Source organism: Eptatretus burgeri, chromosome 11, assembly GCF_056783735.1.
Source record: "Eptatretus burgeri isolate ZD-2024b chromosome 11, Ebu_testis_v1, whole genome shotgun sequence".
Taxonomy (NCBI): Eukaryota; Metazoa; Chordata; class Myxini; order Myxiniformes; family Myxinidae; genus Eptatretus; species Eptatretus burgeri.
In genome coordinates, this window is record NC_140971.1 from 13,587,987 (window position 1) to 13,614,278 (window position 26,292).

The 26,292-nt window shown below is 43.0% G+C and overlaps 1 protein-coding gene across 9 annotated transcripts in view; it reads right to left on the reverse strand.

Moving 5' to 3' along the window:
* The window catches only part of LOC147016535 (adenylate cyclase type 2-like), a 148,267-nt gene that overhangs the window by 119,789 nt on the left and 2,186 nt on the right, over positions 1–26,292 (reverse strand). For 5 of the 9 annotated variants that reach the window (XM_085845270.1, XM_085845269.1, XM_085845266.1 and 2 more), the window contains exons 3-4: positions 19,008–19,108; positions 5,565–6,060 (exon numbers count right to left, since the gene is read on the reverse strand). In XM_085845270.1, coding sequence (XP_085701396.1) covers positions 5,565–5,744 — 180 coding nt within the window. In that variant the 5' untranslated portion in view covers positions 5,745–6,060; positions 19,008–19,108. Of the gene's footprint in view, positions 1–5,564; positions 6,061–18,625; positions 18,947–19,007; positions 19,109–22,409; positions 22,530–26,292 lie in introns of those variants that run through there. The other 4 variants (XM_085845272.1, XM_085845268.1, XM_085845265.1 and 1 more) reach the window with 3 other exon arrangements.

Sequence of the window (26,292 nt, forward strand, 5' to 3'; positions counted from 1 at the left end):
TAAAGTCTGGATTTTGGGAGTTTAATCAAAAGGAGGTTGCTGGAGGAATCCCGGTGTCCTTGATGATTTGGGGAGGGTCAGAGGGTTTCAGAGTAGAAGAACCTAGACTGGAGGAGAGTGGCAGTAAAAAAAAAATAATAATAATAATAATAAACAGAGAGCAGACCACTCTGCTGTGATATGAAAGTAACAGGACTTGTGCCTTGGCCTCCTTGTGGAAGATGCCAATAATATTGATAGCTTTAGATTCTACAGAATCCAAGACACAGATGTGATGCTGCATTGCCAGATAACATGAGAAGCAGTGCTCCACTGAGCTATGGACAAAGGTCTTCAAGAAGGCTGTGAGAAGTCATTTTTCAAGGAATAACTTGGACTAACGGAGGACAAATTCATTGAAGTAACACCCTGTCTGTGAAGCAACGGAATGATATGTTATAGTTGTGTCAGGAACTGCAGCACCCAGACAACTCGAAGGTTGGTACGCCACTTCCGAATATATCCTGTCCTCCTAATGCGTTTGTTTTAACCTTCACTTGCATTCTGCGAGTGAGCAATAAAACAAAGGAATACCGGAGCTGTTCTCATTGCATTTGTTCTAAGGTGGCGACTACAGCAGCAGTACAAGGCCGCGTGATCGAACAGCCGCCTTTCAGTTTTACACGTAGGAGTCTTCCCCTTTTGCTGAACAGTGGGCGAAATGCAGATTTATAATAGGAACAAATAAAAATAAAAATTCACGTCCTTACATGTGGTCACATGCAAGATGGCAGTGAGGGAGAAAACAGAGAGGGTGGAGAAGTCAATCATTATCAAATTTCTGGTGAATGCAAATGTCAAGCCTTTTGAGGTTTATAAATAATTGGCTACACGGTGCAAAGATAATTGTCTGTCAAGGAGATCAGTCTTTGACTCGTACCTTAAGGTTCATTTAAAAATGGGCATGGATCAGGACAAAAGAAAACTACGTGCCAAACGTAAACATGAAGGGAGTTGCGAATCTCATGTTGATTGACCAAATCATCATCATCATCATCATCAAAAGTGAACAACACTATTTTTTGGGGTCCATTATTCACGACTTGTTAAACTTCTGAAATGTGAGCGTGCAATGGGTGACAAGATAAGTGAAATTTGCCCAAAAGGAAACAAACTACTAATGCGACTTCCTCCGTGAAAGGGAAATCCAGAATTAACTAGAAAGACGCTCGGTAGAGCGCATACCTCCGCCACCTGATCCACGAGAACATATCGGGCCCAATAGATTTTTGAGATATCAGGTTATATATATATATATATATATATATATATATATATATATATATATATATATATATATATATATATATATATATCATTTTTGGCCCCATCTCTCAATGGTGAAGAATCACTTTAAAAATTCCACTTGTCGGATCTGGATCCGGATATTCACCAAAATTGAATCAGTTCGTCTGTCACGCAGCCAACCTGTCCACCAAATGTCATCCGAATCTGTCCACAACTTTTTGAGATATCCTGCACACAAACAGACAGACAGACAGACAGATAGAGCTGAAAACATTTCCTCCTTCCACCTTTGGTGGCAGAGGTAATGAGGCAGTGCCATGATCATTTCTAAAATGGTGTCACAGCCAGATGTTTACTTTACAGAACAAGGGTTTGGAATTCAAACACATTTCCTTGCAGTCCAGACATGTCACCTTGTCTGTTTGGTACCCCATCTTAAAAAAATAAATAAATAAATAAGGGCCTGTTTAGTCCCCTCATCTATCTACATATTTTAAAGTGTTTGTGCGTTTGTACATTGTTCTTTCACAGCCAAACCGTAGCACCTAGAAGCTCCAAATTTTGGGTGTGGGTACTTCACAATCTGGGAAAAGTTTTAATCTCCCCAACGTTGGCCATAACGTCCATTTTTAGGCCGCTATAAAGTGTATATTGGGATGTGGGGTCACGCAGTGCTGCCACCGCTCCAAAGGCAAAAGTTAACCACCACGAGGCCAAGAACTCCATAGCTTTTCAACGTCCAACACGTTCTGAAACCACCGCCAGGAAAAGCTTACCTAGCCGGGCAGCACTGGGTAGCCCTTGCTAGTAAAATATGAATTGAAGAAATCATCTTGATGGCAAGAGGTGTTTGATGAGAGCCCATTAAGAATGATGTCCTGCATTGACTCAGGGTATACCCTTTTGAAGTCTACACTGAAAGCATCCACAACAATGGGACAATTGTATGTCCAAAGCTTGATAATCCCTTGAAAAGTAATGGCAGTATCATTTTTGTAATGATACAAGCTTATTTATAAACAAAAGTCCAGCTAAAATTTGTCGAACCTCGTATAATGTAGTCTGGATAGGTTATCACCGCATCGGATACTTTGTCTGCCCTGGCTTTGATGTAGACATTATTTTAAAAACACAGACACGCATGGGTTATCCAACATTGTGGTCAGTGACACCACTGGGTAGGACGTGCACCATCTGTATGCATAGCATACCCATGCACACTTGGATGTAATATCGAACATCACAATGGATGTGCTACTGGTACACTCCCGGACCATCACAGTCACAAGCACTAGATGTAAGACCCTAGGGAGTCTAACTTGGTTCAAAGTGAACGAACCATGCCACGCTGAGACGACTTGGCTATCGTACGCGTGAATGATGTTTATGATAAACTTATAAAGATGATGGTGATGCCCACTAATAGTTTTGTAACAGTTGTACATCATAAACTGAGCTCAGAATCAAAGTTTCATTTCACAACTGGAATTCAGTCAGATTGCAAGATGAAAGTTAATGTAATTGTAAAACTTTTGCTAAGAAGAATGTAACCCTACAAAGCTATAATTTATGGAACCATTTTGTCACTTTATTTTTCATTTTTTTGAGGGGAGAGGGGGGGAAGCAAGGGGGGGTAATTTTACCTTGTTCACGGGCAAATGGCCATTTCCACCCACGTAATTTGGATGTTGGTATGGCCCAATCAGTAAACTTCCAAGCCTGGATTTCTGCAACTGGTACATTCTCCCTCCTGGATATAGTAACGAGTAACTTTCCATCAAAACTCTCCTGTTCCTCTTCTTCTCAATTTGGCTCTTCTGACCACTATCTGACAACAAAGCCCATATCTCTCCTGGGATTGAAGGGGAGCAACCTCAACAATATACAAAATGGCTGTTCCCACAGCTGGCAGCGATTGCAATGTGCCCTTTATAAAAAAAAAAAAGGATTGGGGGTGCTATCTCCACAGAACCTAATATTGATTGTTTCTTGGAATACTTTCTCTCATGTACCAGTTTATCCCATCCCACCTCTGGCTATCCGACCCATCCTCAAGGCCCTGAAATACTGAATTTTGTGGAGAAGCAGTCATGGTTGAGCTGCTGACTTTCTCAACATCGGAAGCTAACCCGATCGAGGGTAACTATACTTCATTCTGTAGCACTTGTAACGAGTGTGTGTCCATCCTGAGGCAAGTCAGAGAACACCAGAGGAGACTTATACTCTCCAACCAATTTCCTTCTGATATAATAAGTCATGGTGGCACCTTGTTAAATCTGTCTCGAGTGTATGCTCCCCCTCCACCTGCTTCCTCACCTCAAACAGCATTACTGCAGACTCTGCCTGAGATAAGGCTGAATGTCTTACCCCTGTGTTTGCCTCCAAACTGCAGATATCCAACCCATTCCCCGTTCAGTCCCCATATTACCTCTTCATACCCCTGCCCACTGCACTATGTATCCTTCTCACTCGAGAAAGTAGAGGAAGTTCTCTCCAGCCTTGCCCCGACTTCGGTGATGGGCCGTAATGTAATCAGCACCCGTGCTGTTAAATCCCGCTATACCTTTCTTACACCTCACCCCCCTTTGTTTGCCCCATTCAGTCTGTCCTTTTCCTTTTGCCACCTCCCAATGGCCTCGATCTCAGCAAACATCTCTACCATGTACAAGAAGAGGGCAAAAACAGAATATTTCAACTACAGACCAGTGATTTTACTTCCAAAAACAAAAGTCATGGAATCCATCATTGCAGTTGATGTCAGGTCTTTCCTGTGTTCAAACAGCCTGATCTTTGATCATCAGTTCAGACTCCATCTTAGTCACTCAAATCTGGAAATGCTGCTTCTTCTCCCTCAGCAATAGCTGGAGTCCCTGAATCTCAGTGGAGATGTCAGGCGGATGATCTTGCTGGACATATCTCAGGCATTTGATGCAGTCTGTGACTCTGCGTTGCTTGCCAAGCTCTCTGCCTGTGGCATACAAAGCCACCATCATGCCTGGATTTGTGACTTCCTCCTCTCATGCATTCAATGTGTTGCTATCAAGGGAACCCTCTCATTCCCTCTCCCAATGAAGACTGGAGTCCCCCAAGGCAGTGTCTTGGGTCCGGTACTGTTCCTCATCTGCATAAACGACCTCTCTGTTGTTCTCGATAAATCTCCATTCCTTTTTGCAAAATGACTCCACATTGTGTCGTACAGCACTCGTATCCACTGCAAGGCCGACTGCAGCTGTGTCACTCTCTGCTGATCTCGAGTTGATTAGATGCTTCTCTGATATAAAAGGAGCATTTCCTTAAATCCTGGAAAATCTCACTGTCTGACCCTGTCACTCCAGATGGATTGTCAAACGAAACCACTTATCTATTTTCATGGTCAGCCATTTGAAGAGGTTCAGTCTCTCCAACCTTGAGGCTTCAACATCAGCTATGAACTCTTCTGGGCCAACCACAAAGCAAAGCTGGCTTCCGAAGTCAGTCGCAGACTGGGCATCCTCCATCGATCAGGTCTTTCCTTCGAAAATAAGAGATAATCATAATTTACAAGGTTTTCGTGCATAGCTAAGGTCCCAACATTAAAATATTTTCTCACGATGAGACAGAAAAACAGGTCTGTGCTGTCAGTGGCATCTCCGTTTTTCTCCGCCTCATCCGATCTTGCTCCCTCGACTCGCCGTTCTCCGATCCTCACCTGAACTCCAGGATGCACCTCACTTCTCCCATCCATGGCTCAGTGCAGGAAGAGGCCATTAGGCCCATCAAAGCCTGCACTAGTATTGGCAACTTATGGTTATTTGTCCATGATATAACCGTTTAAATGCCGAGCGTCAAGCAAGGAAGCAGCAAGTACCACTTTTACAGTCATTGGTACGACTCGGCCGGGGTTTGAACCACCAACCTCCCAATCTCAGAGTGGATGCTCTAATCATTACGCCCCCCAAGTCTGGTTAATGTGGTTATTCCACCAGAAGTTTTCCCACTCTTCCCTCCAGGGCTTCAAGCAGGCAGTGCACCACCACCATCATCCATCATGACCCATGATCTTTTCTTCCCCCATTTAACCTTACTTGCTGTTTTCAGTGTGCGTTTCACTTCCTTTTCTGTTCATTCACTCCCTTGCCGATTGGACCCAATTGTTGTTCCCGCTACCCTACTGTCAATTCAACCTTGCTATTTGATGAGCCCCATCCTTGTAGAAAAAAAAAAACCCGATAAGTTAACATACAATGATAGTTATAAGGACGAGTAAAAATGACATGTTAAAGGCAGAGGTTTCTTACCCTTCCAGTAGCAAAGAAAATAATGAGGAAAGCAACAAATGTTGCGATGAGAATCATCAGGAGGAAACAAACAAGTGGATACTGTTGATTGAGCCAAGTGTACTGCTCGTACTGCTGTCTTCTCCAATCTCCCCGTGATGAATCCGGGCTTGCCTCCAAAATGTACTTCTTCCAGCACATGTTTGGTTTGTTTGGTCACCGCTGGCCTTCTTGATGAAACACAGCTACTCAAAGCGCGTAGTATTATCCAACACCAGTGTGGTAGTTTTGCAATTCAACTTCGTGAATTAAGCTGAAGTTCAGAGAACGGAACAGCCCAGTTCAAAAGTATTCGTCGTACGGTTTACACGAGGAGCATTTTCTTTAAACAAGGCATCGTTTGTCACATAAGACCTTTCATTTGGATGAATTTTCTTGAAGGTACTCGTTTTAAATGGGATCTTGACCAAAGTTCATCCACATGCCTCAGGTCGTCTCTTTGTTTCACTGTTTTGCTCTGTTCCATGAAAGAGAGAAAGAAGTAGTAAATCAATAATAATCGAAAAAAAACATTTAAAATAATAAAATTATATCAGCATCATATTCAATACCATTCATAATCTTTAGATCCTTTTTCGACACTTTAGAGATTAGACCCTTTAGACCAGGGGTCGCCAACACGTCGATAGTGAGCAACTCGGAGCTCGCTGGCTGCCAATGAGTAGCTCGTATTAAAACGTGGATAAAAACAAAACAACAACATCATTTTGAAAAAAAAAAGCAAAAAAATTATTTTAAAAAACATAACCTTGAACAGATACTAAAGTTTTCATGGAGTCAAGAAACGAAGATACCACCCAACTATGAAACATTGCGTGGCTGCTTGATCTGGCATTTCGAAGAGATATGACAGAAAAATTGAATGTCCTGAACTGTGGATTGCAAGGGAAACAGAAGACAATTGCAGACATGATTAGTGCGCTGAAAGCTTTCAAGTCGAAACTTAACCTCCTGATACAAGAAGTCCAGAAAAGGAAAAATGCAACATTTCCCCTCTGTGCTCCAAACACTAGCAGAAACCTCCACCATGTAATGCCTGATCACCGAGAACGTATCAGGCCCATTGCATTTTTGAAATATCATACTACAGAGATATGACAGAAGGAAATAGACACCATGATTTTAAAATAATTTATTTATTGAACATTTGAAGTATATTTGATCCATTTGAATACATACTCTAGTATTTGGTAGACTTGCCATTTGCAGATTTCAATGCTTTTACTCTTTCAGACATACAGTATAAAGAACGAGTTATGAAATTTTATTTTGTGGGATTTTTGTCCAGACTTCACGCAAAAGGTTCAGCAATTCTGCCCGTGATGTTGGTTTCCTGGACTTTTTCCGCAAAGCTCGATCCATAATGGCCCAGAGGTGTTCAATGGGATTCATCTCAAGAGACTGACTTGGCCGTGGAAGTCGCTTGATCCCATTTCTGTTCTGCCATTCTTTGGTATTTTTTGCCGTGTGGCATGGAGCTCCATCTTCCATGACCAGAGTGTTGTTTTTGACCATATGACCAGTGGAGAAGACAGGGAGACGTCCATCCTCATGGATAGAGATGTATATCGTAGTGTTGATGTTGCCAACACACTCCACAAGCTCTGACCAACCAATGGTCCAGATTGCACCTCACACCATCACTGAAAAACACTGTGTTTTACAGTTGGCTGCAATCGTTTCAAAGAGAACTCTTGACTGGGAAGTCTCCAGACCCATACACATCCACTGTCAGAAAATTGAGCAAATTGTGACTCATCTGAAGAAATGACAGTTTGCCAAAACTCCAAGGGTCTGTTGGCCATCTCATCAGCCCACTTCATTCTCCTTTGAATGTTGGCTGGTCTAAGAAGAGGTTTTCTCCTAGCTGCTCTCCCATTGTTGCCCAGTTGATGAAGGAACCGCACGGCAGTTCTTGAGCTAACTTGGACCTCCTCTGCAACATCTGCTGCCTTGTAAAGGGGAGTTTCTCAATGGACCGCTTGACAGCTCGAACACACCTTTCTGAGGGTCCAGGTAGAACAGAACAGGAAGCTGTGAATTCCTTGCCTTCGCTGGTGAATTGCACAATCACCCGATTGACCGTAGAAAGCGGAATGCCAAGGTTCTGAGCTATCTGATGCTGGCTGACTCCACCTTCTGATTGGCCAACAATTCGTCCTCTTCGAAAATCGCAAAGGTCGTGTGCTCCCTGGGTTCGAGGCGTAGTTAATTGTCATACACGACCCAGGAACTCGTTTCTGCAAATAAATCGTTGAATATTAGTACAAATCACTCAGTAAAACTTGCTTTATACAGATGAAGTGAATAAATTTTAGGTGTCATTTACTTCTGTCATGTCTTTGTATGAAGTACTATCTCATTTTTGGCCCTATCTCTCAATGGTAAAGAATCACTCAAAAAATTCTAGTCGTCAGATCCGGATCTGGATCTTCACCAAAATCTAATAAACTTGTCTTTGTCACGCACACCCAACCTTTCCACCAAATTTCATCTGAATCTGTCGACAACTTTTTGAGATATCCTGCACACAAACAAACACATACAGACAGAAAGAGGTGAAAACATAATGTCCTTCATCTTCGGTGGTGGAGGTAATGAGGTTGCTGTTAGAATTGTGGACATTGACAAGTGCAGTGATTTCCTGACCAGGATTGGCCAAGAGTTCAATGACAGATTTAACGATTTTGAGGAGATGGAGCCCTGTGTGATGTTCACTTCAAAGCCATTCATGGAAGTTGATGTTGGTGACATTTCTGAACAAATTAGTGTGCTGTTTGATCTTGATTATGTCCCTTTGGAAATGGAGAGATTATTATCGGCTTTCAAAATGACATGCAGTTCAAATCAAGGCAATCTTCCACAAATTCATGGAGTCTCTTGGATACTGAAAAGTGCAGTAACATCCACAAAGTATCAATGAAAGTGGCCTCCCTATTTGGCTCGACCTAGCTTTGCGAATCTACCTTTTCTGACATGAACTGCGTCAAATCTAAATTTCGAACCAGTCTGATAGAGACGAGCATCTGAAGGACTCAATCACAGTTTCCCTCTCAGGATGCACACCAGATTACACAGTACTGGTGAACAGCTATTGGATTGGATTGGAGTGTACCCATTTGACCTTTCGACCCTTTAGAACCTTTTAGGTGCACACCGCACAAACATCTAATCTTTTTGCAAAACACAGACTATACTTTTTTCAGCAAGTAATGCACAAACTCTACCCACCACGAAGGTGAGTACTCTGCCAGTCATAATGTAGTGTACTATAATTCGATGTGTCTATTTGTTTGGCCTCAATGCACACCTGAACCACTGGACGGGATAATATGAAAACTGATCGTTGTGTTCAGGGCATATACGGGAATGTTTTAAACAATAATAAAAAATAGATTAATTAACAGTCCCAACGAGGAGTTCAGAGTGGGGAGAACCTCAATTATCTGGATGCAAATATGTATGGCACAGCATGAATGCGCCGCTCCCAGTGGGAACAGGTAATACAAGTTATATTAAAACACGACAGTTGTGGGGGAATCAACCTTTAGTTTTTTTTTTGTTTTTTTATATACATGGTCCAGGATCATGGAAGAGCTTGGACACAGAACAGATCAGGACACAGCAAAACAAAGGGAACAGCAAGAGAAATGGGAGACACCAATAGCAGGGTGGAGGGAGAGTGTAGATGGAGACGGACAAACAAGGGATGCAGATAATGACGGGGGTGGAGGGGGTAGGGAAGAATGCAAAGGGTGAACAAGATGGATATATACAAGCAAAATTTTGGAATGGTGGGGGTGGTTTAATGGGTATAGTAAAGATCATGGCTTTGGATGGGGGATATGACCTGAGACGGTGGTGAGCAGCTGTCTTGAAGATGGGGAGAGAAGAATGAGATTGAAGAGAGTGTGGAAGGTGGTTCCACAGGTGGGAAAAGAAAGCAACAAATGAGTGGAGGTGAGCAGTGGTTCTGTATTAAGGCAGTGTCACTAGGAGGGGGTTGCTGGTGGTCCACATGTGTTATGCAGATACTTGGAGGGGACAGAGCAAGGAGAAGGCAGAGGGTGCAAGACCAGAAATGAGTCAGAAGAAGACAGAGATACCACCAACTTGTCGGCGATGGCAAAGTGATCGGCCATAGACTCAGCTTCATTGCAAGAGATCCCAATGATCTTGAAAGCCTTGGTTGCTGCAGCGTCAAGCTTAGCAAGATCTGAGACAGGGGAGCCAGCCCAGAGAGGAGAGCAGTATTCCATCAAGCTGACGATGAATACCTTGGAGGTGGATAGGAGCTCAGGTGTGCCAAGGAAGGAATTTGCATGATGGAGGATGCCCAGTCGGTGTCTGGCTTTGGAGGCCAATTTTGAAATGTGGCTTGCCCAATAGAGATCATGGCTGAGAGTGAGACCCAAGAGTTTAAGTGACTGAACCTCTTTGAGACGGTTGTTGAAAAGGTAGATGGGAGGGTTTGTGGTACGGTCCTTTCAGAGGGAGAGAGCGAGTGTGTGGGATTTCTCAGAATTGAAAGACATATTCCAAGTGTTTGACCAGTTTGTGATTTTGTCAAGGTCTGAAGAAAAGGAAGAGGTTGCTGCCTGTTTGTCAGAAGGATGATGGATGTCATGGCAGAGAGTGGAGTCATCAGCAAAGAGATAAAGAGGATTTTCCAGAGTCAGTGAGATCATTGATGAAGATTTGGAATAATATGGGGTCTAGAACACTGCCTTGGGGTACTCCAAACTTGACAGGGAGAAGAGAAGAAAGGGTTCCATTGAGAGCCACACGTTATCTACGAGAGTGGAGGAAGTCAGTCATCCAAGAGTGGAGTTGGCCTTGGATTCCATAGGCAGACAGTTTGGCGAGCAGGATTGGATGCCAGACCGCATCGAAAGCTCGAGATATGTCCCGAGAGACGGCCCTGATCTCATGTCCGATATCGATGGCCTCCATCCATTGTTGGGCGAGTAGAAGCAGCATGTCCAAGGTCGAGTGATCAGGTCTGAATCCGAATTGATGATCTGAGATGAGGATGTTGGAGAAAAGGAATAATTTTATGCCAACTGCAATGATGGATTCCATGACCTTGGTGATGATTGGAAGTAAGCTAATTGGTCTCTAGTTAAGGGAATCAGTCTTTTCACTGTTTTATGTAATGCTATGATGTTGGCTGATTTCCCAGCAGATGCAAGATGACCTATGGTAAATGGCAGGGTCAAAAGGGCAGAGAGAGGATGTGCAAGAGCAGAAGAGCAGGTTTTTAGGACACATGAGCTGATGCAGTCCAATCCAGTTGCAGAGTCAGAGTCGAGGTTTGAAAGAACCTTCTTTACCCTTTCAGCTGCAAGAGACACAGAATTCAGGAGCAGTTGAGTGTGACTGGAAAAGGTGGGTACAGAGAGAGAGAGCGAGGGGTTGGGGACTCAATTTTTGAAGCAAATACAGAATTGAGGCATTCGGCCTTCTCATGAGCAGTCGGCTGAGATGCCATTTGAAGTGAGGGAAGAGAAAGAAGAGGAGCAAACACAAGAGACTGACTTGACAATGCATCACCAGGCTTTGGAGGAGGGAGACAAGTTTTGAAAGGTCATTCTTGAGATTGGACAAATGTTGTTTTCTGGCTCTGCTGAGAGTAGACACACACACTTGTTGTGGGCTTTGTGGAATGCTCCGAGGTTGCCATTGGTTGGATTTGCCTTCCAGGAGGAGAATGCACGTTGTTTTAAAGCAACTGCCTCACCACAGGATTCAGAGTTCCAAGAGCGGGAGGATGGTGAAGATAACTAAAGACTAGATGGGATGAATCTGTGCATAAGAGAGAGCAGGTTTCTGTGGAAGAATTCCCAGGCTGAATCAATATCAGGGCAGTAGATATCAGAGACCAGTCCTGAAGTGTGATGGCTGCTTGAGGTCTCTGCCAGTTTGCTTGATTGAACTTCTCGACTCGCCAGCACAGAGGCTGTTCTCTGAGAATGGTCAGAGAGATGTTGACCTTCACAAGCGCACGATCAGATGAGCCAATTGCAGCAGAGCATGAGCAAGATACATTGGCGGGGAAGTTAGGCATCACCAAATCGTGAAGGGAAGATATTCCATTGGGAGAAATCCAGGTGGGAAAATTAATGGATTGATTCAGTCCCATAGAATCACAAAAATATTTTGCAGAAGTGCCATGGCTGGTGAGAAAGGAATCAACACGCAGCCAAGTTGCATGGTGTCAATTTAAGTTACCACATATGAAGAAGGGAGAGTTGGGATGAGTGATTAAAAGTTGGTCCGTGTGATCTGAGAGAGACAGAGAGATGTAGATGGAGTCATCACTGTTGGGAAGATGGCACAACACACAGAAGACAAACATGAAGTGGGAACAGAGGGGAAGTCACAACCAGAGGTACTCCTGGGGTCTGGGAGGTATAAGAGCAGGACACAGAAAGTGACAAATGGAGTTTTTGATGTGCAGCACAACTCTGTCGCCAGGACGGGGTTGGTTCAGTTCAATCAAACTGGGAGAGACAACAGTCAGGGAGAGACACTAGGAAGGAAGGATTCTGTTAAACAGATGATGTCTGGTTTATCGGAAGCGGCCTGCATTGAGAGATGTCAGGTTGGAACGGAGGCCCCGGATGTTTAAGGTCCGGACAGTTAGAGATAGGGTGGGAGGAGGCATTGGGATGGTGCAGGGTTGGGGGGCTTTGCGAAGGCAAATAACATCTTTGTATATCTGGGGGAATTAATTACAGGAGAATTATCCCATCCATAAGGACGGGTTCTTCACTGGTTATCGCAATTTTGCAAGAACAGCTCAGTTCAAACCAAATTACTCAGAATAAACAGCCAAATGGTACATGGCAAATGTCACCAATAATAATAATAAGTGAAATCCTTCAATACAGCACGTGTGGTGAAGCAAATGAGTACTCTAATGTTAAAATATGCAATTTATGCTTTTTCAGTTGAAAAACAATTAAAAAGCATACTTAATATTTGAAATGTAAAAATCTTGTTATTATTGTGATAAGCACCTTTATATATATAACAGAAGGAATGAAATTGTTCGATACAGCGTGGCAGGGGGTCGCAAAAGAATGATGTAAAAAAATAATCATAAAGTTAATGTACAGACAAACAAATGATGAGTAAAATGTAAGCTTTGCTGATGAAAAGATGAAAGCAAAGCTAAAATATTTGTTGAGCAAAACATTGAAACATAGTGGTTACACCAACTACATAATATTAGTTATATTGTTATTATATAAAATATAGACGAACACATTTTGAATTTAAGCATATTTAATTTTTGCATATTTTGAATGTACAGTGCAAAGTTATGAAAATAATTCTAGATGTCGCTGGTTGAAAGAACCACTTATCACTTTGCCACTAATATCTGCCATAATTGTAAGTAAATTTCAACTACTAATGCATGACGAAACACTTGTTTATGGCTAATATTAAAGAGAATGATGGCATAAGAAGAACTTAGCTTTCAGTGCGAAATGCCATGGTGGGCGGAAATGACGTCTTTCATTCGCTCGTACATGAGAGGGGAGCGTTTCTCGGTTTTTTCCGTCAAGCAATAAATTCAATGGTTTTCACATATATAACACATTAGTTTCACAAATTTCCATGGAAATACTCGGGTATTTCCGTTAATTGTCGCCATTTCCGTCTAGGTTACACACTGCCATCTACCGGATTGCCGTCATTGGCTGTCACTTTAGGCGCGTGGGGGGGGGGGGGGACACCGGAGACATGGTAGACACCGGGGACATTTCAAACTCGGTGCAATTGTATACCAGCGCACGTGCTGTAATAATAATAATTTTTTTAAAAACAATCATCAAGATATATGTTCACCTATAGATGACTAACAGTTATCAATAACCCAGAGGAGGACAGATAATGTAATGGTTACTTGGAAGCAAAAAAAAAATCCATACAAGAAAATGCAGGGATGCCCGACCTGATTTATCATGAGAGGCCTTCATCCTCTACGATCTACTCATAGATTGCTTCTCAATTCAAGGCCAAAATGTCAGACTTTTGAGTGAGGATGTTTTTTAATACAAGATTTTAAAGCTCGTAATGGAGTTGTGACTCACACATCTCTCACACACACGGACGTACAGATGAGACACAACACAGTACCATTAGATGAGGAAAACACAGCAACTGAGTTTGTGGGAAGTACCGCCACTTCCCGGGATACTCTGGGTACCAGTGACGTAACAACAATGGCACTGCTTTTATCACCACACTCAGCAGGGCATTTCCTCTGGAGGAATTTCCTCCTTTATAATCGATGCCAACCTATAGGGAAGGTCCATGTTTTTAATCCTCTGAGATGCTGAACTTCAAGTGAGGAAGTAGTACGTACCATTTCAAAAAAAAACCTTTGGTATGATTCTGATGGAGTTTGAACTGTTGAACCTCTCAGACATGTAGCAGATGCTCTCACCATTACACCACCGAGCTTTGCTATGTGATGGGCCCAGCAAATGTGATGACTGAGAGGGGGGCTAGAAGTTTAAGAGACTGAACCTCTTCCAGTGGATGACTAAGCAAATAGATGGTTGGGTTCATTTGGCGATCCATCTGGAGTGATAGGGTGAGACAGATATTTTCCGAGATTGAAGGGGATGTTGAGAGAGAGACAGATTTTATGGGATTGAAGGGGATGTTGAGAGAGAGAGAGAGAGACAGAGAGATTTTCCGAGATTGAAGGGGATGTTGAGAGAGAGAGAGAGACAGACACAGAGACACAGAGACACAGAGACACAGAGACACAGAGACACAGAGACACAGAGACACAGAGACACAGAGAGAGAGAGAGAGAGAGAGACACAGAGAGAGAGAGAGAGAGAGAGAGAGAGAGAGAGAGAGAGAGAGAGAGAGAGAGAGAGAGAGAGATTGAAGGGGATGTTGAGAGAGAGACAGAGGCAGAGAGATTTTCCGGGATTGAAGGGGATGTTGAGAGAGAGACAGAGATTTTCCAGGATTGAAGGGGATGTTGAGAGAGAGACAGAGACAGAGACAGAGACAGAGAGAGAATTGCAGTCTGCCTAGTAGAGTGGATGGGGTCTGGCTCAACACAATGTAGAGTTGTCTGCAAAAAAAAGTAAAAAATTCAGGAATGAAGATGTCCTTGGCACAGGAGGAGAGCTTGGTAAGCAAAGCAGGATGCCATACTTTGTTGAATGCCCACCATTTGGCCAGAGAGACAACCCTGACATCTCAGCTGAGATTTAGGACTGTAACTACTATCGAGTGAGTAGAAGCAGCATTTCAAGAGTTGAGTGGCCAACATGGAATCCAAACTGATGGTCGTACATGAAGCTATTTGAGAACAGGAAAGACATCAGCCGCAACGATGGATTCCAGGACTTTGCTTGTAATTGAAAGCAAAGCTCACTGGCCGACAGTTGCCCGTAGAGCTTGTTTTTGCACCCTGCTTCTTTTGGATGAGAGTTAGGTTTGTTGATTTCCATGAAGAAGGGAGGTAGGGAAAGAAGGTCAGACTGAATATGGCAGATAGAGGAAAAGCAAAAACAGCGGAGCAGGATTGGAGAGCATGGACAATGATGCCATCTACTGGGCCCATCATCAAAGGAGGGTCACGGCCAGACAAATTTCTAGACATTCTCAAGCAATGATACAGTGAGTACTTTGAGATATGATGGGGGACAGAATGGGACTGGTTGGTTTCACGAGATTCAAAGGCAAAGATAAAGTTTGGATATTTTGAAACTGCAGTAATGCTATTCATGGTGAGGGAGGGATGGAGGGGGAGCACACAGCAGAGGTCGGATTGACAAGGCAAGACTTGGAGAAAGGACACTGGTATGAGTGTTCAGCCTTGAGGTTTGCAATCAGTTGGGATGATGCCTGTGTTCCAGACAGAGCACAAAACTGCTTGCAATGACACGAGTGCAGCATTTCCACCAGCCTTGAGAAGTTCAGCATGGATGCCACAGATCCCTGGAGCTTGACCCCATTTCAACCAGTTCACTGCAGCCTGTGTTTCCACAAGCGAAGGTGGACCACAGTTGATTAGAAGGTCAGAAACAGGGATTCTAACACCCCTGATGTCAAACTTGACAGCTGGTGGATCAGCCTGGTACAACCGCTCAAAGTAACCGGTCCAGGGGGCCTTAACTTCGGACTTTTCTGTCAAGAGCCTACCACCCTCTGCTTTAAGGCCTAAGTCACATTTGCCACGGCGGCCATGGGGTCTACAAAATCTGCGGCCACTAGCAATTATAGGGCGGCCGCAGTATTTCCATGGTCACACAATGTAGCAGTCACATATGTTTTTATTTTTCGGGGAGCCGCTCGGGGTATTTATAAATTGTGGAGACCAAAAACGTGGGTTGCCGTACGGTCTTTGATTTGATGTCGCACGGTGACCTTAGGGCGTTCCTGCGGCGGCCATAGATTCTTCAAGGCAGACGCAAGGTGCCCGCAAGGCGATTGCAGGGGGACCGCAGGGGGGCCCTAAGGCGAACGTGCGGCCAGATGGACGGTAACGAGTGGGTTCTTTCTTTTTTTACCAGTTCTTTTGTTTCGGCTTGTCGAATTGCTTCGGCAAACGTGGAAATGAAAAAAGTTATAACACCGCACTATAATTCCACGGCGACCCTACGGCCTGTAAAATATAGCCAAACGGCGGAGGGCCACCCTGAGGCCACCGCAGAAACTCTGCGGCTGCCGCACGTTTCTGTCAATTCAGAGGGCGTACGGCCGCCGTATCCTCGCCGTAGAGCAAATGTGACTTAGGCCTCACAAAGGTACACCGAGGGATGGACTTGGATGAACGCAATGTGTGAATTCCCCTGTAAACAGGATGAGAATCACTTGACCACACGTGATGCTCTACCCCCTCACAGATTCCTCACACAGAGGCCTCCTTGTCCACCCTTAGTGCACGTACAGTTTTACGCCTCAGCTCCCTGAACAGCTCAACTCTGCCATTCAGCCTGGCCCTGCGACTCTGGTCAATGGTATCCAGTTTACTTGAGACAAAATTCTTCTTTGCTCAATGGTGAGTTCTAAGACATCCACCAGCAACATCAAGGACGGTGGTCTTGAAGGCGTTCCACAACTCTTCAGGACCTCCCAAAGCACCCAGACCCCCCAAATCTCCACTCAGCTTGTTCGCAAACTCCTCAGCTACCCTCTCATCCTTGAGCTTGCCAACATCCAGCCTTAGCTGGGATGATACCATTCTCCTGAATTTAAGGTGCAACTTAAGAGTTGCTACAACAAGCCTGTGGTCAGTATTGAGGAACTGAGCACTCAGTAGGCCCTGCAGTTCTGGATCATTCTGCAGCGACCATCAACGAGGACATGGTCAATCTCCTTTGCCACACCGCCAGCGTTGGAATACTAAGTCCAGCGAAACCATGAACCGCCATCTTAAGTCCATGACTTCTTGCAAAGTCAAAGAACTTAGTGCTATTCTGGTTCATAGTTCCTGACCCATTGGGACCAACACATGTCTCATAACCATCCCTATCAGTTCCAGTCGATGCATTGAAATCCCCCAAGACTAGAAGTGTATCTCGTCTGGGGCACTGATCAACCACAGACTCGAGTGTGGCGTAGAATGCGTCCTTCAGGGTGAGGTCACTCGCCTCAGTCGGAGCATAAACAGAGACGAGGGAAATGACACCTAAGGAGTGACGAATCCTTAATCTCATAATACGCTCGTTGACCGGTGTTACCTCAATTATCATTGGGGTCAGCTTATTGGACACAGCTACAGCAACTCCTTGGGTATGGTAACCATCAGAGCGACCAGACCAATAGTCGGTGTAACCACCCACCATTATCTCGCCGCAATCCGGTCTCCGAACCTCAAAGCATCTTTATGCTTTTGTTCAATTGATAAATGGCATAAGCTCGATTGACCATATGGAACAGATAAAAGGTATAGCTGTGTTTGGGTTCAGGGTGCTGAAGATTTTTGTGAAGTTGTCACGTCTCAGCATACAAAAGATCAGAGAGGAAATAAGTTTTGTTCAAGGCTTGTATTAGTATAGATGCTCAAATGACAATGAGAGCAACCAAGCAATAACTCAACAACCAAGCAGCTCCCACATATAGCTCATTCATTGTCAGCATGCACGCGTGTTGACCGAATACATTACAGAAGTCTGCCCATGCATATGGAACAAACGTTGGACACAACCCAAAAGACAGGCTCCATACAACATCTTGACCAATGTAGAGCCACCAATATTGCCTTTTATTTGTTTTTGTAATTCCAATCAGCAAACCGTTTTGGCTCTCCGTCAATCAGCAAACTCTGTAACAGTCTCAATGCTGCCGAAGCAGTTTCTTGGTAAGGGTTATCATGGGTGGTTTGCCCATTGCCTTCCCAGCAGTAATTAGGGCAGGAATTTGGAATTTGTTCATGGTGCCGGCAATAGCTCGCCCACACTTCACGAAGGACACCGTGGGATCTTTGGCATCTATCAAATAATGGCGGCAGATGGGTGGCCCAGTGTAACATCCATCTGACGGATGGCACACAGATTGATGAATCACCCTGCCTGCGAAACATCAGGATGACAGTTTATAGTTGGGTCGAGATTCAAACCCAGGCGAGAGAGCTTCGAGGCCTCTGGGTATCCTGCCGACCCCAGCAAACCATACTGAACATGTAATGACTCATTTCTCCACTTATATTTTTGTGTACTGTGGTCTGCCCTCAAGAATAAGTTTAAGTACTCATGCAAAAATATATAAATTTTCCATCAACCCCCACATTCGATCTCACAAGTCTGCTTTCTCCGATATTGTGGTGGAGATTGTGTAACCTGCTGTGTAAAACAATAGTCATAGTTGGGTGAAAAAACAAATAAATAAATAAATAAATAAATACAGTAAAACCACTGTATCACCAAATTCAATACTTTTGATTTCTTTTTAAAATTTAAGTGAACTAAGAATCATCGTGGAACATTGAACATAAACCACATGTAGAACGAATATCTTAGTATACATTAAGAAGTACTTACGTTAATTTCAAGTAAAATTGTCAACAATGGAGAAACATACAGAATATTGGTATCGTGGAACCTGAACTCCCGGTTGACCTCAACTATGAAGGAAATTCGCCACATCGAACAAGAAGGAACCTGCCAAGTGGTTTACCCTTCCCGGTTGTTGCTGTCGCCTCTTGGAGCAAACCGTTCACAAGTCAAAGACACAACCTGACACGGCGAGTTAGCCGATTCACGCATTATCGACTCAATCAGCCATTACGCATGCACACCGATTGTGTACTCTACCCCAGTACAGCATGAATGTCCCTTCAGCTTGTCAACCCTACGTCAGAGCGACAAAGAGTCAACGCCTGAAATACCAGTTTCTCCTCGCTTCTCGCGGAAGCAAGCATACCTCGTTCAACGTTGTGATTCTTTCAGCCAAGGTTAGAGCTTGCGGAGAGGCTGGCCAACTGCATTGAAGTGTGGACTCGTACCAGGAAACAAAGAGTAGCTCTGAGTGGGAGGATGTCAGGCATGGAGGTTGTTTGTAATGTGGTATCTCAGGGATCAATACCAACACATATTATTTATAACAAGTCAGAAAAAAAAAAACCGTAGAAAAAAAAATGTCAAAACATGTCGTGATGCGTGTGTGTGTGTGTGTGTGTGTGTGTGTGTGTGTGTGTGTGTGTGTGTGTGTGTGTGTGTGTGTGTGTGTGTGTGTGTGTGTGTGTGTGTGTGTGTGTGTGTGTGTGTGTGTGAGTCACCATTTTTCTCAGCGATGGCCAAACTGATCTTTATCAAACTTTCAGAGGTTCAACAGCGAGTGCTGGGGAGTGTTTAGGCAAAATATATATATATATATATATATATTGAAAAGAAAAGTTGGATTAAATAAATAAACTAGAACGGGCACTCGGAGAGCGCATACCTTCACCGCAGCCACGAGTTACCTTTGTATTAAGTTATCCACAACGCATCTCAATACAAATATGCATTTCGTGACCCCCTGACCTTTGACCCACAACCGCTACCTAGGGTGACAATAGTACTATACCTTGTGTCATTTCAGAAGATGGGGAATTGAACACTGAAAAATTTGGAGTTAATTTGATGTAAATCAGAAACATATTAACCGTTTTCATCATGAAAAAACGATGTTGACCTTTTTGTGACCTTGACCTTTGATCCGATCGCTCCCAAAAATCTAATGGATTTGTCCTTTCATGATGCCAAACAAATCCAAAACAATTAAAGCCTCTCTGCGTTTTGTTTTTTTGCGTTAAGTTGTCCACAACGCTTTCCGATATAAATGTGAATTTGTGTGACCCCCTTGACCTTTGACCCCCAACCGCTGCCTTGGGTGACAAAATTACTATACCAGTGTCATATTAGAGGATGGGGAATTTAATTTTGAACATTTTGGAGTTAATTTGCTGTAAATCAAAACAAAATTGACAATTTAATCGCGAAAAAACGATTTTGACCTTTTTGTGACCTTGACCTTAACCTTTGATCCGATCACTCCCAAAATCTAATCGATTTGTCCTCTCGTGATGCCAAACACATCCACAAAATTTCATGACAATCTCTGAAGTGGTTTTTGTGTAATGTTGTCCACAACGCTTACAATCAAAAACTCCATTTTGGTGACCCCCTTGACTTTTGTCTTCTACAGACGAACTAGGGTTGCAAACACTATACCATACACTATATCAGTGGATCGGGATTTGAATACTGAACATTTTGGACTTAATTTGATGTAAATCGGAACAAAATTGACACTTTAATCGCAAAAAAACGATTTTGACCTTTTTGTGACCTTGACCTTAACCTTTGATCCGATCACTCCCAAAATCTAATCGATTTGTCCTCTCGTGATGCCAAACACATCCACAAAATTTCATGACAATCTCCGAAGTGGTTTTTGTGTTATGTTGTCCACAACGCTTCCCAATCAAAAACTCCATTTTGGTGACCCCCTTGACCTTTGACTTCCACAGACTAACTAGGGTTGCAAACACTATGCCATACGCTATATCAGTGGATCGGGATTTGAATACTGAACATTTTGGACTTAATTTGATGTAAATCGGAACAAAATTGACACTTTAATCGCAAAAAAACGATTTTGACCTTTTTGTGACCTTGACCTTGACCTTTTATCCGATCGCTCCCAAAAGCTTCGCCTGGCGTCCTTGAGTAACTGCACATCATCTCTGAAAATTTCATGCAAATCGGTCCAGCAGTTTTTGCGCAATGTTGTCCGCACACATATTTACCAATAAATAAATACACAGGGGTCAATACAATATCTTCGTCAAACGAAGTTTGCGAAGGTAATAAAAAATGACTCTATTAGTGCCGAAGCCTTTGTAGCTTCGTGAAAGGTAATATTAAATGATCCCCAACCCCTTTCATTAGTGCATGTGGGGGAAGTATTTGAGGCCCCCACAAAAAAAAACACAAGAAAAGAAAAAAAACAAAATTTGATTTCTTCAAAATGCCAACAGGATGAGAAGCCTGGCAACACCGGGTAACCCTGCTAGCCCATTATAAAGGAAGTAATAATGATAGCCTATGATAAAGATGTTTGAGCTAATGAAGGGTATCGACAAAATAAGTGCAGAAGAGACAGTGATAGGATCAGGGCCCACAACTTGAGAATAAAGAAGAGGAGAGCGAAGATGGTATTAAGACAGGAGTCTTTGGCTCAAAGAGTAATCAAGACATGGGACGATCTCCCTGGAAAAGGCGCGGCAGCAGAAACAGCGGATAGATTTAAACTGGAATTAGATAGGTACCTAGAAGCATTGGGGATTGAGGAGTACATGGACAATGGCAGGACTGGTAGTTAGTTTAGTTAGGTGTGAGTGATTTGAAAACTCGTGTAGTAAATGTGAAGTCTGTGAGAGGATCTCAGTGAAAGGTGAATGTGTTGTCGGCGTCTGTTCTTTCCTCAACCTACAACCGTCTTCGCCACTCTAAGAACCAACAAAATAAACTACATATCTGCGATCGTAAAGCGATTGCCAAGGGTAAGCCTCCCGCGGCGCCTGCAATCCAACGATGGCCATATATATTTTTTGGACCACCCTTTTACCTTGACTTTTAATCTAAAGAGGTATGGTGTAAATTAGGCGTAACTCCAACTTGCTCTAGGCCATCTAGAGAGGATAATTTAATTCTGATTGGACAAACCTTCGTTAGGTTATGACGAAAATTGTTAAAACGTCTCATTGGGTCATGAACTTAAGAACTAAGTCAAGGTCAAAAACAATAAGTGTCAACCCCATATACTTTCTATTCACATTATTGATTCAAGATTTCATTCCAAAAGTCCTCAGACATTGCCAGAAAAAAAAAAAATGGAGCCGAGAAGGGCACTTGGTAGAGTGCATACCTCCGTCCTATCCATCCATTGGGACCATACTCTGTACAGAGCGTTGGTGCTGCTAAGCAGTCTCCTTTGCGATTGGGCACAATCCTGGATGGGTCGCCACTCTGACACAGGATACCAGCAAGCTGGTACTCATTTTGCCAACCTCAGAAGGATGACAGGCAGAGTCAACCCCACCTGGTATTCATTCAACATCTGAGTGGGATTTTAACTCAGGATCCGAGGATCCCCGAACATCCCAAGCCCACCACCCTAACCATCAAGCCAACACCAGGCTTATTATACCTCTGCCCTGTATTGCCTGATCCATGAGAACATATCTGGCCCAATACATTTTTTAAATATCATTCTACATATCCGTTTTTGGCCCTATCCCTCAATGGTGAAGAATCACTTTTGAAATTAAATAATTACCGTATACAGATCCGGATTCGGATTCGGATCTTCACCAAAATCGAATAAATTCGTCCTCGTCACACACCCAACCTGTCCACCAAGTTTCATCAGAATCCGTCCATAACTTTTTGAGATATCCTGCACGCAAACAAACAAACAAAGACATCGAGAGGTGAAAACATAACCTCTTTCACCTTCGGTGGCAGAGGTAAAAAAAAACAAAAACCGATGTTAACAGTTCAAGATGCGTGTGACAGGGGCACTAATTGGGGAAACAATCCTTACAACAGCTCTAATCCTCCCCCTTTTCTCTCGGGAGATGCTTAAATACAATTTAAACACAGATGTAATGTCCCTGTTCCTCCCCTCCAGTAAAATGAAGTCGATAAACCGATATAGAGAACTAATGTAGTGTTGATAAAGCACAAGCTTGCTGCACCAAATGGCCTCCTCCTGTGTCCCATGTACCTTCCTTTTTTCCCCACTTTCCTCCACCTATTATGGATGGAAACTGTACTCGAGTATTTGCTTGAATGCTTTTAGCCTTTCCTCAAAAATAATCTTCAAATACATCCGTGAGCTTTCATACAGCATGCAATTGAAGTAAGAGAGCGACTTCGACACTTTGTGATGCTTTTAGATAATAGAGTAGACAAGTCTGGAGACGACGATGGTTCACGAGCGGTATTTGACGATGTAGATCGTTTCAGAAGTCAAGGATGAGACGATGTGATAATTTTGAGCAAGTTATAAAAATGATCAACATGATGTGGTACGAGTGACGGGTTATTAGCTGCAAAATGTCGAAAACCCGGTTTCGTTCAACAACTTTCAAAATTTGACCTTTGCCTGACCTTTAAAGGTCACAAAACAATGTTGTGGACATTAAAATAAGGAAACAGGATACGTGCTATAGCTTATTGGAGTTAGTTCGTCGAAGAAGGTCGAAAACCCGGTTCGATTCCCACAACTTTGAGAATTTGACCTTTGTGAACTTTAAAGGTCAAAGGTCAAGGATTATGACCTTTGGTGCAAAACTTCCTCTGGAACATTCCAGGAACAATATAACGTCATATAGGCTATATGGCATTTCGCACTCCTCGGATTTATTATTCATACTTTGATGAAATCAGCGTAAAAACAAACTTGTAGGGGGCGCCACGGGCAAGGTGTTCGAAATAGAGCAAAATGGTTTCAAGACTTTAGGTGGGGAATGACCTCAAGATTATGCATAAAAAATATTGTCATCCTAGCTCTCAAAGATTGGGCGGTCATATGATTTTTATGTCAAAATTCGCAATTTTCTAAGTTCGTGACCTTGACCTTGGGACGAAAATGAAAAAAAAAAAAAAAAAAAAATCGAGCTCCGTGGGGCTATGCAGGTGCCATTGGGCTAACCAAATACCGAAACCACTGCCAGATTCGACAAACCCCTCGGAGAAGATGTAAATTGAAATCGGCTACCCCCTAAAAACACGTTTTTTGGGCGTGGTTCCGCCCATAATGGGCGCACCACGCCCATTCTCAGGAAAACACAACGAGATCATAATATAAACCTCCCACCAAAATTTTTATCAGGATCGTATCAAAACCCACAGAGCTATGCTCGGGACAGACAGACAGACAGAGAAGCCGGTAGGTAGACATGGGTAGTCGATCAAGTCGAATTTAGTCGTTTTCAACCGTTACTAGCCAACAAAAGTGTCCATAGCAACGGTTCTTTCTCACACATAACGAGCACATACCATGAACCTACCATACCAGTTTCATGTATGTCTGACTCATAGTCTCTGAGATATAACGAACATCATTTTTTATATTTTTTTCGACCAGGGTTCATTCAAAGTCTATCTTCTCCGACAGTTTTCATGGGAGCGGGCTGAATTTTTTTTTTCAAGGAGGCTGAATGTGTTGCCCACAAACGATCATAGTTTGATTTTTGAATTTCGATATTTTTATTTTTTTGAAAATTTCAAAGGCCCATTGCTAGGCAACCGAAGGGTCCATAGCAACGGATCTCATTTGCACACAACTAGATCATGGTATGAACCTACCAACCAAGTTTCATCGAAATCGCCATTGTATTAACGGAGCACTGGACCGAACAGACAGACAGACAAACATATCAACGGAAATACTGATAATAAGGGTAGAAAAATCTAATTTTTTTTTTTTCGACTGGATCGACGACCCAACAGACACACACACACATAACGAATATAGTGGTCACTTACTGACTCGTGAACCAATATTTGTATACTGCGCAACATTCGTACCATTTCATTACAATTTTAACCATCAAAGTCAAACTGTGATCGTTAAGCTTGCTGATACGAGTTAAGCAGAGAATGTGCAGACTTCTTGAAAAAAAAAAAAAGCAGCCACAATTTCCGTCATTATTGTGAGGTGAGGAAACCACTTCTCTCGCTTCTTTCCAGGTACGTGAAGTTGCACAACAGCTGCGATAAGTTTTGAGAATGTTGAGCGCAGTTCAGTGAATCGTGCATCACAATATAATGTACATAAGATGTCACCTTCAAAACCGAATCAGTTCCAGAGATAGCAAAAATGTACCCAGATTGCACGTTACGACCAACGCGTGACGAGCTACGTCTTTCGTGTTTAACAACAAACACGAAACTGTTTGTTGTGATGTAAACCTCATGCATCCCGTGTGTTTGCACTGAATTGGTCAGACCTGCTGGCAATTCAAGGGCAGATCCCCTGTGTGCTCCACTGTCATTCAAACAGCATTTATACAAAACAAATAAATAAACAAAAGCTTTATATTTAATCATAGACACATAATGTAATTGTGTTACTGTAATGAAATGGACTTGAATGCAATCATTGGAAGAGGAATGAGATCAAAGTACATTTACCGTAATCACCTGTTTCAATACAACGTCAAAGCCAAGAAGCAATCCTGCTAAAACACTTTTACAATTATAACCAAGTAAGTGTGTATGTAGATATATATATATATATATACATACACACTTGTTGAGGATGACCAACAAGAGGGCTGATTTGGCCAAAAGCTTGTCACTATGGAGAAGCTATGTCCAGAAGCTACATCTGTGACTCATGTCATGTCTTCCCGTTAAACACACACACACATATATATACATATATATATATATATATATATATTGTACAGATAAAAAATGGATGGATAGAAAAAGAGAAGGTGAATGGGGTAAAAGTTTTTAAAAAACATAAATCCAAAAGAGAATTCCTTTGTTTGGAACATAAATAAAGAATGCAATATTCTGCACAGTTTCACCAACAATCGAATAACATCAATCCACAATGTTAACCACTGCACACAGGTTAAATATTCAATCATAAGGGAATAAAGGTGGGTAAGTGGACTTGCTGGGCAGCGTGTGTGCACACACGCACGCACGCACACGCACACGCGCGCGCACACGCACACACACACACACACACACACACACACACACACACACACACACACACACACACACACACACACACACACACACCTTGTCGGTCTCCGTTCCACTGCCTGAAACCCACGCACGGGTGGAGATAGCAACCAAGAACAGTGACTTACGCACGCACGCACGCACGCACGCACGCACGCACGCACCTACAACTGTCACCATCGTAACAAGTATTCCAACCGGTGATGCAAAATTAAAAGCAGAGTTTCAATCACAATTGATAAATTGCCCGTTCAAGCTTGCTGCCTGCCAACATTCTGCGATCGGACGTATTAGTTAATTAAACCAAGGTGGAAAAGGTTCTGTCGTACAAAGGAATTCCAAACAAGTCCAAACTGTAAATTATTTTTGGCCGAACGTGTCCAAAGCCAAATGTGACGTTTCCGCACGTAGACAGATTAATTTTATCAAAATGATCGAATACTCATGTT